The 18,132-nt window shown below is 37.8% G+C and overlaps 1 protein-coding gene across 1 annotated transcript in view; it reads right to left on the bottom strand.

Moving 5' to 3' along the window:
• The window catches only part of MCCC2 (methylcrotonyl-CoA carboxylase subunit 2), a 1,233,028-nt gene that overhangs the window by 904,717 nt on the left and 310,179 nt on the right, over nt 1-18,132 (bottom strand). Inside the window, exon 6 of the mRNA XM_044064435.1 lies at nt 13,148-13,261. Coding sequence (XP_043920370.1) covers nt 13,148-13,261 — 114 coding nt within the window. The remainder of the gene's footprint in view (nt 1-13,147; nt 13,262-18,132) is intronic.

Genomic DNA, 18,132 nt, shown 5'->3' with positions numbered 1-18,132 from the left:
CTTCTACGAAAACAGACTCCTGCCATAGTGGCACTATCTCAGTCAACAAAGCATAAATAAACAATAAATAAATAAATGGATATATCACCCAATGGATTACAAACTGTATTTTAAACTGTACTTTTATTGTTAAATTGACAACAAAATCTTCTTATCCATACATGATTTCCTATGCAGACCCGTTGGGTTCTATGATGGGATCCTTCCTTTTTAATCTTTTCATGATAACTGTTCCATCCATATGATCAGTATAATATTCAAACTTTGCGGATGACACCAAGACTGAAGACTTACAGAAAAAAGAAATGTATCTTAACAGATTTAGTTCATTGACATGATTAGTGAGAATGCATGTAATTAATTTCAGTACCAGGAAATAAGCTATCATGTACTGTGGAAAAAAGATATGTGGAATATTCCTTACATAATAAGCTATAATACCCTGAACACAGCTAAGCATATCAAGAACCTAAGAATTGTTGTTATATCTCGTCACTTAAAATTTGATGCCCATCTGTAAAAATGCTTTCATCACAATGAGTCTGACCTGGAGCACTATAGCAGCAAGATATGTGAATACATTACTACCTAGGCATACAACTCCTATCAGATCAATAACGGAGTACAAGGCATCACTGTGTATACACTTTTGGGGGAATATAACAAAATTTGAAGGTCTACAGTGCACACTCATGAGACATATCATGGGTTTAAAAAGTACTGATTATTTTTTAGCTTAAGAAATTACACCTCGATTCTGTCTACTACAGATTGTTAAGAAGAGACTTAAATCATGTTTATAAAGCTTCTCAAAATAGCACTACTGGTGCCAACTTCAGCTTGGCATATCATGGTCATTACCTTAACATTCATAACAACCGTTTCTTGTTTCACACTGACAGCACCAGGATCAAGATTAAATGCAAGATACTATGTTAGAGATACTGACATCTGGAATCTATTACCTACAGAATTTAGATTTGCCACATTAGTCTTAGTTTTCATAACAAGATTTGATTAATACTTTGATCCTTTCAGATTTAAACAGATACTAATGACTTTGTGGACTGCCAGTCAACACTGAACTGACAGCATATCTTTACATATAATGTACATGCCCCTGTAAGAAAAAGGAATATCTCATTTGGGCATTGTCAACTAACTCACAGAACTAGGTATAAACCCCTTTATAACATGCTGGATAGCTAGTGTGTTATAAAGGAGTGGCCTCACTGATAGGACCCAGGAGGTTAGAATCCATGAGGCCACCTCCACAAAGAGGCCAGTTGCCAGTGTAGCTGCACTGGGCTCTATGCTAGGCCCACTCCTCTTTGGCATCTACTTCTTGGATGTCAAAGCCAAGGTCAAAAGCTTCTGGCTTACCAAGTTCACAGATGATTTCAAGCTGGGAGCAGTCACTGAATCCCCCAAGAGGAGAACACCCTACAAAAAGGTCTAACACAAACATTTGTTGCCAAAGCCATAGCTTAAAACACAATACCAAGAAATGCATTATACTATCTTTTAGAAAGTCGTCTACTCTGGGTAACTACATCAACAATAAAACACCCCTAAAAGTTGCTTCAGTAGTCAGGGATCCGGGAACTCATGTAGAAAGTAACCTAGCCTTTGGCCAACAGGTGTCCAAGGTAGTAATAAAATCCTTCTATGTTGCTCAATGTATAAGCAAGGGCTTAGAATCTACATCCAGAGAGGTCATCATACTACTGTACTCGGCACTCATCAGACCCATCATAGAGTATAATGCCCTCCACTTCAGAATGTACCTGACTGGACACATGCAGCAACTGGACCACCCACAAAGGTTCCTTACAAAAAGAATGCAGACAGTAAACAAAATGTCCTACGCAGATCACCTCAAAGCTCTGTCTCTTTACTCAGTACCATACAGACTTCTGGGAGGTGATCATTGTCTGACATACAAGGCATCCCTGGACCCTGTTTTGATGAACCTTTTGCACATCCACAAAACAAACATCAGAACTACTAGATTAAAAGACTTAAATTTTGCTTGTGACATAAATAGGACATGTTGGCGAGGTGTTTCTCAGAGAATTCCCATTGTCTGGAACAGGCTCCCCATCCATGTAAAGCAGAGTTTCTCCCTATCCCTATTTCAATGCAACCCTGGACTAGTCGATGGGTAATTGGAAAAGCACCCTTGGTCTGGCACCTATGTCTCTGACGGACAATGGCAGTCAGTAAATCACCCCATATATAAATGAAATTTGTGGGTCACATTTGGGTTGTGCATCTTACAAAGGTCCTAGTCATCGTTAGTCTAGTACATACCTAAGAAACCACATATATCTGTTGTGAACCTAATCTAAATATATCTGTAGTGACCATTACTATACTTTGCATACTGATCAAAGCTTTAGGTCTAGATACTTACTGGATGGCAAGACTGCTGCATTGAGATTATGCAAATATTACACCATACAAGTAATTCATAGGTTCATAGATTCATGCTAGGCTAACTGCCCTTGTGCGCCATTTTAAGCCTAGCCAATTATCACACGTAAGAATAAAATCCTGCACCTTGTGTTTGTAAGGTAAACACCTTAACGATTATACCAACCTCCCTCCCCCTCAAACCAACATCCCTCCTTGGAAACATGAACCACAAAGCTTTACTGAAAACGAAGAAGTTCTGATCATGAGCTCAGCCAATACCAACAATTTAGAAAACATAAGCAAGAAAACCAGATATAGGAGTAAAAAAAAAAAGGGACAAAAGTAGAAATAATTACTGAAATAGCTACACCCAGCGATTATACTGTCCTATGTACTGAGGATGACAAATTAATAAAATGCCAGGATTTGAAAGCAGAAACTACAGCACTGTTGGGTAAAGGTACCCATTCAGGTCAACAGAGGTAAGAACAAGACTAATATAAAATAATCAAGCATACTTAAATATGCTACATATAGGTGTGACTCAGGATGAACTACTGAAGGAGGCAATTCTGGGTACACTGCAGGTACTGAGAACAGCAAATGATGACTAAAGAAATACTAATTCCTGAACTCTTAATTGCACTCTAATTCAGAAATGGAGTCCATTCATGTTGTGGTATTAGAAACATAAAACATATCTGTGGAATTGTTGCTACTCATGATGTGAAGGTGCTAAAGGGAAAAACTATGAGCCTTGAAGATTTTTGGGCCAGCTTTGACGGACTCTCTATTTGGACTGTATTATATGGCAATAAAAGTGATCCTGAAATATTTTAAAGAAAGCTGTAAATACTAAGACAGCATTTCATTTAAATGTTCTGTGTTTACTTGTTTTGCCAAAAAGAGTATGTTTTTTTCTCTCTTTAAAAGAAAATATATTGAATCTTGAAAAACTGACGAGTAAGATTATTTTTGTGACTACTATTGAACTGAAATATGACATCTGGTGGAGAAATTCAATGGGAGATTTTTTTATCCTTACCATTAACTATTTAGAAAGTGTTACAAATGTGTGCTGTAGAAAGATTTGAACATATTTACTATGTCATCTGGACTAGCAAGAAGGCGAAAAAAGTATACACTTCCCCTGTGATTGAAAAAGAGTTTGAAAATGCCAATTTATCTGAAACCTATGAATTGTGCAACTTAGACTTTGTGACCTGTAATCCTTTCTAACTCTTAATTGTGGACTACAGCTGCTCTGTTTGGCCCTAAAATGGACCAGTTTATTAAAGCCTTACAGAAGACAAACAGCTAATACCAGTCAGCAATTACTTAGTCTCCCGGAAATAAGTGACGCTAAGTGGCACAACCACTGAGCAATATCTATTTACCGTGCAACAGCAACATGTTGCGATACAACACACAACTTCCACAATCAATCAACCACCTAAGGCCACAGAATCAGTCTACTGCTGAAGAAACAGGGAGCAGACAATGACACTGAGGCCTACCTTGTGGTCTTCAGGAGGTATTTGACAAAACAGAATTGGCCCTTTGTAACTGAGTGGGCCAGAATTTTATCTGCACATTTTACTAGAGAATCTCTGGAAACCTTTAGCGTTATGGAAGACACACATGACCTCAACTGCCAAATAAAAATAAAAGGAACTTTTAGCTGGAATAGGTATCTTAACAGAGGCACAATCAGATGAATTTAACCGCTGGACATTCACTGTGGACAAATTGGTACAGAAACACATACTGAGACTATAGTTAGAACTGGATGTGAATGGTTTACAAAACAGTTAGACATTTTAGCAGTGGACAGATTTAAGATGTCACTATCTAACTATATACTTAAATATGGATTCAAAATTATGTGCAAATCTCAGCAGGTAGTAGCTTTAGAAGAACATCTGGTATTGAAGTCGGACTCTCCCTCTCAACCTCTTTAAGCAATCATTCTGGACAAAATTGGGGAGAGACTCTAAATATTGCCCTTATAAACTTAAAAAGTTGCTAGAATAACAAAATTTGTATTTGCATACATTTTCTGAAGGATATGAAGTCTGAAACTTATATGTCTGTCAGTATTTAATGACTTCAAGTATCAATGCTTTAGAAGAAAACCATAGATTTTATAAGGAACAGACCAAGAATACGAGGCAAACATCTGGACATTTTGTGAAAATCTGGACAGTTAAGAGGGCTGGTCGGTCCTCAAAAAATTTGCATTTTTATAGCAAATCACTGAGAACTGAAATCACTAATAATCATATATTGTTATAATAATAATAATGACATCACTAATATTGACAGATGTTTGAGTTAGAGGCTTGAATGGATGATAAAGAAAAAAGTGCTATTCTAGAAACTTTCTAAGTTAGTAAGAGCAATATTTAAAATCCCCCCCCCCCTTATTTTGGCTTTATTCAGATTTCTTGCCATAAGAAGTTGGGAGGTATGATCTGGTCATTCTGCAAAATTCTGGACAGTTGATAGGTATGAGTCAGACATATGCACAGCAAGGGCTACTAACAAGCCTTCATCTAATAATGCAAATATGTCTGCAAGTAAACAAAATAAGTACAAACCTATACCCATGAGTAAACAAAAACACTGTTATCCAAACTAATTTGCTTTAAAAGTTTTAAGAAAAAAACATTTAGTGAAATTTTGTACAGTGTATGTCAATACCACTGCCAGAAATTAAATGTACTAACTATAATAAATGAGTTAAGTAACCTATATCTGAAGGTGAACCAATGAATGAAATGTAGTCAGGCCAAAGTGTAGAATCTTCCTTTTGCTATTGTGTTATTACCAAACGTATTATTATTTATTTATTTGACATTTGTTGTCCGGGATAGTCCGACTGGACAAGTGCCCTTTTTCAGAGGAGGCCTGGGGAGAAAAGCTCCATAGTACAATTAAGCAAAAATTACAGAAATTGACTTAATATACAATAACAATGCAAGAAAAATTACAGGATTGTAGTAGAGTACAAAAAAATATACAATAGAGTAAAAGAGAAGCTGTTCTTTTAGGTACAATTTAAAAAATCAATAAGAAATACATTTAGTATAAGAGATTTATCTTGAGGAGGGCAGTGACAATAAGCTAGCAAAAAATACCATAAGGATAGTATTAAATGTACTATTTTTGAATAAAGAAACTAGAAGTGTTGTTAGATTCAGCAAGTATGATTATTTTACTTAAAACAGAGTATGTTTGTTACTATAAAGCTTTTAGCAACCAGAAAACAGAAGTGCTGTGTGTAGATGGAGACAAGTGAGAGTATCCTGCAACTTAAGCAGAAATACAAACTACTGTAGGCAAAGTACTATGTTCTGTAGTATTAGTGCCAAATCTAATGCATGATGTGATACTTGGGGAAAATTTTCTCGATTTCAAAGAGTTGTGGAAAATGCAAAGTACTGACAGAACTCAGTCCAGGGATTGATAAAGAGTGGCCCACATTTATGAGAAGGAAAACAAGTGTAAAAAACTCAGAAGCAGGCAGACGAGTCTTAAAAAGAGCGTAGCCAGACGCGGCCTTAAACAGAAATTCAGACAAGTACACAAGCAGGATTTTAGGCCTAGAATAAAATAGAAATAAGATAAGAAACAGAAAACCTACCAGCATCCTAGGTCAAAGAGAATTACTTTCACAAACTGCCTTTTGTAGGGGAAGACTTAGGTGAAGGACAGAAAGCAGTACCTGTCCTTGTAAGAGATGAAACTATCCCTCATGTCAGACTAGGGATGAGAGTAATACTAACTTAACTGATCACAAAAGCTATTTAAACTTTTAAAAAAGCCCACTGGGAAGATGGCAGTCAAAGTAGAGCTAAAGAAAATATAGCAAGAATTGGAGGGAGCAACCCTACTTTGTGCCTATATTTTGAACTGAAAATGACTTGTTTTATAAAGTAACTAAAGAGCGAGAACATGCAATGAGCCAGTTGATAGTACTAAAACCTTTTAGAGCTCTTATAATAAAGTTGGCCCATAGCCATGTTTTGACATTCAGGCATCGATAAAACAAAGGCTAGGATTTAATGCAGGTTTTACTGGCCAGGTATTAAGAATAAAATAGAAAACTTCTGTGCAACTTGCTCAGAATGACAGAAGACAGCAAAGGCACTAAGAACCCTTTGATCCACCTACCTATATTAGAAGATATGAGTGAACATTTATGGACTTTGGACTTTGCATGTCTCCTTGGGAAGTCAAGCAACTATAACCAGTACATACTGATATTCACTGATTATGCCACAAAGGTCCTAGAGACAGTTCTAAAATAAGAAAATGCTAGGCTGCAGTGAAAGAACTGGTGCAACTATTTTCTAAAGTAAGAATTCCCAAAGAAATTCTTACAGCTCAAAGGCACCCTAGATTTATGCATGAACTATGCCAGTTCTTTAAGGTGAAGCAGCTGAAACCTTGGCATATGACCCTTGAATAGATGAGTTAGAGGAACAAGAAATTTTTAATGTTGCAAAGAACAGAACAAGATGAGTAAAACTTGGGGGACCAGCTGCTTCCATATCTCCTCTTCACTGCAAGAGAAGTATCCCAAGCCTCAAGTGGATTTACTCCCTTTGAGCTACTGTATAATAGACATCTGCAAGGCTTGCCAGCCATAGCAAGGGAAACCTGTAAAGAAAAAACACTCCCGTTAAGATAAGACATTAAAAAGAACTGCAGGACAGATTACGGAATATAATGCCTATTGTCAGAGAACACATTGAAAGAAGCAAAATGCCCAAAGGACAGCATACAACAGAAATGTTCATATTAGAGAGTTTGATGCAGAGGGCAAAGAGACTGTATTAGTGTTCAGTGCTGAGAACAGGTCTATGTCATTTCATTGATTCCCAAATGGTCTAACCCATTTGACTGAAAACTCATTTAACAGAAAACCATCTGCAAAAGAAATATATACTAAAAACATGTTTTTGCTGAGGGGGGGGTAACCCCCCCACCACACCCCAATATGGGATCTTTGTTTTCCACATCCCTTTACACACACACACACACACACACACACACATATATATGTCCAAATCACAAAACCTCAAACACACATACACGAAAGCGCTTAACATCGACAAGCGTTTCCGTGTAGGTGTGCCTGTTTTGTAGATCGGACTACAGTGCGGGTAAGGGAAAATTCCCTTTTCCCCAATGTAGTGCAATCTTGGAGTGAGAATAATAAAGTAGGGGGGTTTTGGGGGCACAGCCCCCCTGCAGAAACATAGATTTTCTTTTGAACTACACATACACGGAAGCGCTTTTCGATGTTAAGCACTTTCGTGTATGTGTGTTCGATGTTTTGTGATTCGGACATATGCTAGTTGAGCATGTGGCCTAGACCCATATATATATATATATATATATATATATATATATATATATATATATATACATACATACATACACACACACATATAACATTTTATATATATATATATATATATATATATATATATATATATATATATATATATTTAACCTAACTTCATGGTCACACAACCATGGATAAAAGAAAAAACAAACCCTGCACACAGTGAATCAGTACAGGAGTACTGCAAATCCAGGGGTATAACACAATGCTGACCATCGCACCACACACATACTCTCTGTTAGACTCACTTCCCTAATAAATCATGTGATAAGAAATGACAAAACTGCATACTTTCTATACAGTTCTATATGAAATGAGTTTTCAGGAAAATGATTTTTAAGTGAAATGGGTTTTCAGTCAAATGGGTTAGACTATTTGGGATTCAATAAAATGAATTTTCAATACAATGACATGGACCCCCTGAGAACACGTTTCATGCAAAGTAGAAAGATATTTCTGAAATGATAGAGAGAAAAAATGAAATAAATTACAAAGTAATGAGAAACTTACAAAGTAAGGTAAAATATAAAAAGAAAATTAGAACAAACACATTACATATACGTATGTATGCTGAAGCCTTGGCTCTGTGGTGATTTTCTTTGCTGAAGAAGTTAAAAACACCCCACAATGTATCCTGAAGTAATGATATGAGGTCCACTGTCAGTAATCTAAAGACAGAAAGTTAAAGAACTGGTACTCAGGAATACAGACATTCTCAGAAATGCATGGTAGAAGTTATTTATGTTAGTATAATACTGAGGGTATCTTTCGGCTTTTCCCGGTTAGGGGTCGCCACAGTGGAACTCCGGTCCGTTAATGATTGGTAGTTGATTTTTACGTGCCGAGTTACCAGCCCTGACGCACAACCTTCAATGAAGGTACGCCCATTCACGCATGTCTCCATGCAGAAGACGCTCTAGCTGAGAATCGAACCGGACAGCGTCTTACTGTGAGGCGACAATGCTACCGCAGCACCATCACTGCGATGGCTGAAGCTTGGTATTTAGGCTAAATGTTAAGACGGGGAAAATAAATCTCCAGACAGTAAAGGGAGAGGCAGTAATTAATTGGTCAACTCCCACTACAAAAAAGCAAGCCAAAACCTTTTTTGGAGTTGTCTAATTACCGTCATAAGTTTATACAAAACTTTGTCACTACAGCAGGACCCTTAATTGACTTAGCCAAGAGAATGGCCTCCCTAACTGTCAAATGGACAGAGAAGACACACCATATAGTCTACAATTTGAAGAGTATGCTGTGTTCACATCCTGTTAGCTGCATTTTATTTATTCTTTTTATTTTCTTTTGTTTACCACGTTTGTCCGACTGGGTTTAATTAAAAACCCCTTTTCAGTGGAGGCGCAGTATGAACAGCTCCAACATGTTACAAGCATTTTAAACAGGCATTTAATAATATACACGAACAGACATTAAGTAATACACATTATCAATTACACATGCATTTGCTAATTGGACTGCATTCATATGAAAGTACAGGTAGCTATTACAGTATGAAAGATAATAATGCATTAGTAAATGCTGAAGACTGAGCCACTGAAGATGTGTATTAGTGGGTTTGTCAGAATGATAATAGATAATGTGATTAGTGCTTCGAAATTCAAAAAAATGGAGGTGAGGGAAATTTGGAGACAAAGTAGACAGTACCAAGAAATCAAAACTGTTCAGTGAACAATTCTTTTGCTATACTTTGTTTTCTTCATTCTGAGGTAGTGTCATAAGTAATGTCATTATGATCCATTTACATCTTAAATGGCTCATTATAGCCCACAGGCCATGCAACATAAATCATAAACTGGCAAAACTGCTCTGCAATTATGTTACATCCTATGCTGTGTCAAAAAAAAACAAATGTGCAACACCACTCCATCAAATGATGGTTAGATTCCCTGAGTTCAGTAAAAGCAGTCACAATGTCTTAGACAATGGGCAAACTGTACATCAATAACCTGATTGGAGAACGAGCATTCTCCATCAGGGTATTAATGTACAAGTAATGCCCGCTGAGAAAAATAAGTCCGCAGCATCACGGCAGCTTATCAAGCCGCCGTGGAGCTCGGACTGAGGAAATGGAACGGCCACCATTATTTTACGCTCGCTAAGCAGCGTTTTTGCTGTTCAGCTAGTGTAAAATATAAAAAAAGAAGACAAAAGGTACGTGTGTGTGTTTATGCCTGTGTGTGTGTATGTTCATGTCAGTGAGAGTGAGCTAGCCATTATTTTACACTCGCGAAGCAGCATTTTGCTATTTAGCGATTGTAAAACAAAAAGAGAAAAAAAAGAAAATGCAGAGTGTGAGTGTATGCAGTATGTAAGTAAGAGACTGAGAGCAATTGTGTGTGTGTTTCTGTCTGCACGTGTGTGTGAATGGGTGCATGAAAGCAGAGAGAGTGTGTGTGTGTGTGTGTGTGTGTGTGTGTGTGTGTGTGTGTGTGTGTGTGTGTGTGTGTGAATGGGTGCATGAAGGCAGAGAGAGTGTGTGTGTGTGTGTGTGTGTGTGTGTGTGTGTGTGTGTGTGTGAGAGAGAGAGATAGATGGAGAGAGTGAGAGAGAAAGCGAGAGTAATGTGTGAGTGAATGCATGGATGTAAGCAGAGGATACTGCCTGAGAGAGAGAGAGATCGAGAGGTAGTGAGACTGAATGTGTGCATGAAAGCAGCTTGATACTGTGAGAGATTGAGAAAAAAGGTGAGACAGATCTTGTGTGAGTGAATGTGTGTATGAAAGCAGAGGAGATTCTGTGTATATGTATGTGTATATGGGAGAGAGAATGGGCTGTATGTAAAATTGTTGTGTTTCACTTGCTTATTTTTTTTAAACACTATATTATTTGTTATATATATTTGATGTAAAATGCTTCCTCCAACACCATTAAAATATACTACAACAAGTTTGAAACAGTAGGCAGAGGAACTATTTTACATTAAAATATATAAAAAAATATAGTACTTAAATAAATAAGCAAGTAAAACACAACAATTTTACAGACAGCCCATTGTCTAAGCGCAATAATGCCCTCCAGGGTGTGTGTTAATGTGTAATTAACGTCCTTCCAGGGGTGTAGCTCATAACACTCCTGGGCGGCCATTAGTTACACATTAACACACACCCTGTCAGGCATTATTGCTTGCTTAAATGCCTGGTTATGTCATATTGACAAAAGGTTGGGTGAGAAAGTAGTGTGTGTGTGTGTGTGTGTGTGTGTGTGTGTGTGTGTGTGTGTAATATGTTCTCTCTCTCCTGTTATAGAAAACAATTTGGCATGATGATCAATAAGGTCGACATGTTCCTTCAAAGTTTTGGAAAGTTATATAAAATTCTGTTATAAATATTATTAAGAGCTTTTTCTCTTGCTAAGGGCGCTATACTTGTAATTAATGAGTGAAACTTTCAAAAAGCATGCATACTTTTTACCTAAATATTTTAGTGCTTTAAAGATGAGATGATGACACATCTGGCAATAGTGCAAGGCAGATTTTGTATAATAAAACAGACTGTAATGAGTGAACAGACAAAAATCAGATTCAAAATAACAGTGTAGACAGTTATGACATTTTCAAGAGGGGAAACCACTTACAAGAGCTCTTTGAGACCTTAAAAGTGAAACAGGTCTCAGTAATGACTTTTACTGTGCTTTCAAATCTCATGAACTAGGGTGAAGAATTAAGAGTTGTACCTATCCAATGTTGGCAGTCAAATGAATGAAGTATGAGCATTAACGATACTTTTTGGCACTGTGCCCTGGCGTCAAACAATGAAAGAAGTCATATGTGTTGGTATGGATAATGACCACGTGGCTAATGTCACACTTAGAGTTTTTCCTTTATAAGCACTGAATGCAAAAATGTTCCAAATCATGCATGATAGAAGGAGATCTGCAAAGTTCAAGTGGCAATAAAGAGCTGGAGACTGAGGAGGCACTCTCCTCTAACCACATAATGGAAAAATCATGAACAAGTTAAGTGAATCACTCAACTGAAAATGAGGACTCAAGATTTTAGAAAAAAGGGAAAAAGAACAAGTTTAAGTATTCCACTCACTCCAGAGGGCCCCATGAAATAAGATCTCTTGCCTCATTGCATGCATCATTTAGCATTATCTTCTTTGAGTTGATTTTTATCCGGCATTTACATAGGCTTCAACTTGGTCACACCCTTGAAGGCTATCCAACTTCTGTATATAATCTCTTCTGTGGCACTGTATCAAATGCCTTAAAAAATCTAGTTAACCATATCTGAAGTCAAAATCAGATTTACTAGTTTTGGTTCCCATAGACATCCAAGCTTCTGGGGTCTCAATCACTGTCTGTAAATTCCCCTTAAGGTGTAAGAGCTGGGTGGTGAGCTGACATGGTCATCATACTGCAAGGCATTTTTTTTTCAAAGCTCAACCAAATTATTCCAACCCCTAGCCCTAACTTAAATTACCCTATGGTAGATGTAAATATGTAAAATATGTATATCTACTTGCTCACACACCCTCACAAGCTCCATTTTTGTTAATTTTTGTCTACTAAGAAATACAGGTACAGTGGCTAGTGCCAATCAAGTAAACCTCAAAACCTTCCCTCCAGATAAGGCAACACAACCATCAGTCATTCACTTCTTCACACACCAGCCATTCATTTAGCATCCAAGTTGCTACTTGAACCCAAAAATTGCTAACATTGGCCAAAGCTTTGTCCCTATGCCAGTAAGATGGCTAGTCATAATCAAGTCACATAAAGTCAGCCTTGCACAATGTTATCCTCCTGCTGTAAAGCCACATTGCCTAATTTTAAATATCTCAGAGGACTTGCGAACAAGTTGGTCCCATTCCCCAAGTGTTTAGTCATGCCACACACACATCTATATATTACAGCTAGAAATTGTCTGATCTCAACTCCCTTAGAGTGAATGAGATTTTCACAACTTTTGTCACAATGGTTATAAATAACTATTATGTCATGTGAATTGCATTTCCCACGGTTTCATATTTATGAATGAAGTTGTGCTGTTTCTTTGTTTGGATTCAATATGATGTTCAGAAATTCAACTTTGAATGTCTTAGAAGTTTTAAAAGATTTAGGTTATGACATATATCTTTAAAAATGAGGCTAGCTAAGTGCATACTAATATTCTGACAGGCTATGATGAAATGAGAACTGTTTCATACTTCACTGATGACACTGGATGACCCCTAACTGCTCTGGCCTAATCAGAGACTGTGAATCTTATTGATATTCTGGGACCATAAGTATGCACCAGCAAATATATTCAATATGTTATTATTTACAGAAAGGATATTTTGCACTTACCAGTGGTGGACCCCCTAGAAATATTGTGCCCTGTTTTCGTACAATAATGCTTTCATCTGCCATTGCTGGTACATATGCTCCTCCTGCAGTGCAAGATCCCATAACAGCAGCAATCTGAAATTACAAAGTACAACAGGTGACGCAGGATAATGAAAAGCTGCATCAAAGCAGTAATAATAAAATAGCAAGATAGGTACAAAATCAATTTTCTAGGCATTCCTAACTTATTCATCTCAGCTGATGCAGTACACAACTGTGTTTTATAAATATATATATATATATATATATATATATATATATATATATATATATATATATATATATATATACACACACACACACACACACACACACACACACACACACACACACACACACACACACACACACACACAAGTCCACTGAATCACAATCGATTGACAGACCATTTCGGCAAAAAAAACTTTAATCAAAAACTTAGAAGCCCTAAATGAAGTGAGGAATGGGCCCCTCTACACCACTACAAAGATACCAGTCTCTGAAGAGGCATAACCTCAGGGGAACTATATGAATTTCACTGAAATGAGCGACTGATCAACTGAGATATGATGAACCATACCTAAACTTGTTGACGGGTTGGTCCCACTATGCTAGCGGCCTCTCTTCAGGGGAAGCCCAAGGTGGCATTTACACTGCTGGAGAAAATTTGGCCAGGGCATCAGAGAATTTCCTCTACTCTTTTAAAAAGTTGTTGTGGAATCGTTTATGCTCACCTGGGCTACTACCAACTTAAACTGACGGGACCACAGTTTAACCTCTCATACGAAGGATGACACACTCAAAAGTGCAGCACTTGCAGTGTCAGCAAACCAGTCATCTGGAGTGGGAATAGAACCCAGAGCCTTCTGGTCTTCCAGCACCAAAGACAAATGTGATACCTGTTGTGCCACTGACATATACTCCAAAGGTTTGTGTGCTACCATATGAATACCATTCCATTTGAATTTGGAGACCATCTGTAATGAGCTATTTTTTTCCATTTTTTGATAAATACATTTTGCATCTTCACTTACAATATGGTATCAAACAAACAGATAACAGGAAAATTTCAGAGTATTAAGACATCATAACTAATTGCTAAACAACAATGAATTTGTTATACATTCTGGTATTCAAAATGTCTTTTGATAGCAGGATATGCATTTCACAACACTTGTAATTCTCCTAAATCCCAGTTTTTATCCCAACACGTTTTTCTGTTTATTTCTTTATATACGAAAGTTTTTTCTAACTGTAAGCCTAGGTCTCACGTCTCACTTTTTTTTCAAATTGAGATTGATCTCTAATAGGCTTCTCTTACTGTTACAATTGACACTTATGAGTTGAGAGGGGGGCTGGCATAATGGTTAATGTGTTTACCTTAACGACACAAAGTGCAGAGTTTGATTCTCACATGAGGTAATTGACTAGGGTTTAAATGACCCACAAGAGCAGCTAGCCTAATATTAATCTATAAATCTATGCAGATGTTACTACCAAGAAAATACTAATTGGCTAAAAAACAGTCACATAATTGGCAACAAAAAAAAAAAAATATATATATATATATATATATATATATATATATATATATATATATATATACAGACACGCACAAAAAGGAGGACGAAAATCATTTTGAATTTTGTTCTGATGAAGTTCCTTATGATACAAGGGATGGAAGTGTTGTTTTGAGAAAAAGTACTTAACATTCCGAGTCACTACATAAAGGTGTTTGAATTTTTATATGGGGCTGTGACTCTGCAGCATGTTTGCTACTGAAAACTATTGCTTTTCATTTGATTAGATTTAAATTACCCCCTTTTTCAATTTGGCTCTCTCTTCCATGGTTCTTGTCAATTTCCATTTCCTAGTTATATCTTTTTAGCTACTAGAAATATTAAACTTAATGCCTTACTATGCCTAGCTCCCTGCAGCTCAAAGCTATAGCCCAAATGCAATACCTATTTAACAGTTCACAGGTGAGTACTAGGTTATCATTCTTTATGAGACATTTTAACTCCAGCCATGCTTTCTGTCTGTAACCTAGCTGTGTTATCCTATATAGTGTTTAACTATCCTTGCCATAGCTATATTTAATTACCTCCCGTTTGTAGCGTATTATTTTGTTTGGGTCTTGCCTTCTGTGCATTAGGGTTCTCTAATGTAAGGTAGGGCTTTGAAGCACTGTCTTTATCGATTAGAAAAATAGAGGTCAGTCCTACGGTAAATTTCCTATCCTCTTGTCTAAATTATATTTAAATAGTGTCAAGGAAGGGCTTTGTTTTATGTATATGAGGAGTTTGTTCCATAGTAGTGGCATCCTCTGAGGTAAGTACCTGCCCTCGAGACTGTTCTATGTATGTTGTAGAACAGGTTGAGATCTCTGGATCAGATATTTCCAACACCATTTGACTTGTGAATGTTCAACAGGTTCATTAGTGCTGGATCTGTGGATGCCTTATAACCCAGACAAACGTCACCTCTTAGTAGCCTGTATGAGACAGAGTACAGCAACAAGGCTTTGAAGCAGTTCATGTAGGTAATGCGCCTTACACCCACGACTCATTTTGTAAGGAACCTCTGGGTACACTCCAGTTGTTGCAAGTGTCTGAAAAGGTACATACCAAAGTGGGCATTGTACTCTATGATAGGCCTAACATTATAATGGACATGTGCTGGTCGAAAGCTAGGTCACTGTGAACAAATGCCTAAATCCCTGACTACTGTGTTGACTCTTAGGGACATATTGTTTTGTGATAATCTTAGAAGTAGTCAATTTTCCAAAGAACACAATAATCCACTTTTTGGCATTTGGTTTTAGTCCATAACTCCGACACCAGTTATTTATTTGGGACAAGCCCTCCTGTAAGATCATCAAGTCCTTGAGGGATTCAATGACTGCTCCCACCTGGCAATAGTCCACAACCTTGGTCAACCACAGGCCCTTAATGTTTGCTTTCACTTCTGATGAGTAGATGCCAAATAAGAGTAGCTCAACACAAAGCCCTGTGGGACTCAACTCCTAAAAGGTCTTTTTGTTGAGGTGGCAGACCCTATCCTGACATTATGTGTCCTATCTGTGAGCCAGTTTCCAATCCATCAGTTGATGTAGGCGTTTATTCCTAGTTTGGCAAACATCCACGTCACCAGCACAAAGTGTATTGTCAAAGGCCTTGGCCAGGTCAAGGTAGTCAGTGTTTACTGTCTTCCCTTCGTTCATCGCTTTTGTGACTTTTTCGAAAAGTCCACTAGGTTGAGCAGAGATGACCTGCCCTTGACAAAATCAAACTGTGATGGGTCCGATGTTTGGAGGTTTCTTATGGCCTTACTGATTAGTTCCATTATGTTTTTCCATGGCTTTGCATGTGAGGCTGGTCAGACTTATGGGATGATAACTGCCTGGGTAGGTGGATGGTTCTCCCTTGTGCAAGGGTATGACTCTTGCTGTCCTTCAGTCACTTGGTATGAAGCCGGTTTATAGGCTAAGGTCGAAAGCTGTTGTCACAGACATAGAAATATCTTGTTTCAAGATATTCAGGATGCATCTTGGGATATTGTCAGGGCCCACAGAAGCCATATTTCTGGCTACTGAGAACAACTCCAGGATTTGGTCCTGTGTGATAGCTGAGGGGGTTATATGGTTTCCTGATATTTATTGTTAGATTACTGGAGTTGGGGGCTAGACTTGTAGCTGAACTTCTCAGCTAGTAGATTTGATATAGCCACAGTGTCCATATAGGTGGCTCCATTTACAATTAGCTCAGCATACTGCTGTTTACTGCCCTTGAGGTTGCAGAAACAGATGAAGAAAGCTTTGTTTTTATCCTTGGCCTGGGTAGCTATTCATAGGACCATAGGAGGTTTCTAGGCTAATGGACTCAGGGCCCTTACAAGCCTGGCCAAGTTCAACCCATGTTCCCAAGGGTTTCTGGTTCAAGCAGACAATAAAATCAGCACCTAATTCCCCTGTCCAAGAGGGATACAGGTGGAACCTCCAGGGTGAATTTCCAGTTACCCATCCAATCATCCAAATTACACTTAAATAGGGCCTATGAGGGGCTTTGTTTAACATGAATAGGACGTTTGTTCCAAAGGTGGGGCAACCTCTGAGAGACAAAAGTGTCTCTGCAGCAAGCTCTGTTGATGTCACATACCAGGTTAAGGTCCTTTGAGTGAGTGACCCATGTGCCATTTGACTTGCGAATGTGTAGCATTTCCATGAAAGCTGGGTCAGAGATTGCTCTATATGCAAGGCACAGGTTGCCTCCAGTCTGTAAGACACAGAGTAAAGTGAAAATGATTTCAGGCTGTCCACATAAGGCAGTTCTTGAAGACCCTGAATTTTCTTTGTAAAGAACCTTTGTGGTCTCTCCAATTGCTGCAGGTGTTTGGAAAGGAACATACCAAAGGGAGCACTGTACTCTATTTTTTCTCTCACATTTGGTCTTAGTAGTTTTTGTTATGTTCCTAAATTGCTTGTTTAATTTGATGATGAGATTCTTATTTTGCTGTGTGTTGCACTTTTTATTTTTTTGCTATTTTCATCTTTTTGTTATAAACCTTATTTATGCTGTGATTCCACCAGGGTGGTTTGTTTTTAGGGTTTTCAACGCACTTGCTCCTTTTGCATATAGCTGCTTCTATGTGTATTACATGTTAGTAAAATTTGGCAGTGTATGAATCTGCATAAGCAGCAGTGCTTTTCTGGTTTGGGGGAAATTTCAAACTACCCAGGGAAGCACTCAGAAGTAGGAAGTTAGTCTTAGAGACTTTTTAAAAGTACCTGGACCTGGGTGGGACTCTGGTTTTATCTTTATTATAAGGCCTTCAGAACTTTCATGCCAACTGAGAGAGGGAGACTGAGCCCTGAGAAGACACAACTAGTATACACATCCTGGAATAATCAAAAAACAAAAAGGAGAAGGGAGCAGTTACTGCATCAGTGATCATTCAAACATCTGCTT

Source organism: Protopterus annectens, chromosome 2.part2, assembly GCF_019279795.1.
Source record: "Protopterus annectens isolate FY-2018-M chromosome 2.part2, PAN1.0, whole genome shotgun sequence".
Taxonomy (NCBI): Eukaryota; Metazoa; Chordata; order Ceratodontiformes; family Protopteridae; genus Protopterus; species Protopterus annectens.
Note: the sequence above shows the minus strand (reverse complement) of the source record. Positions and strands in the feature narration are given on the sequence as shown.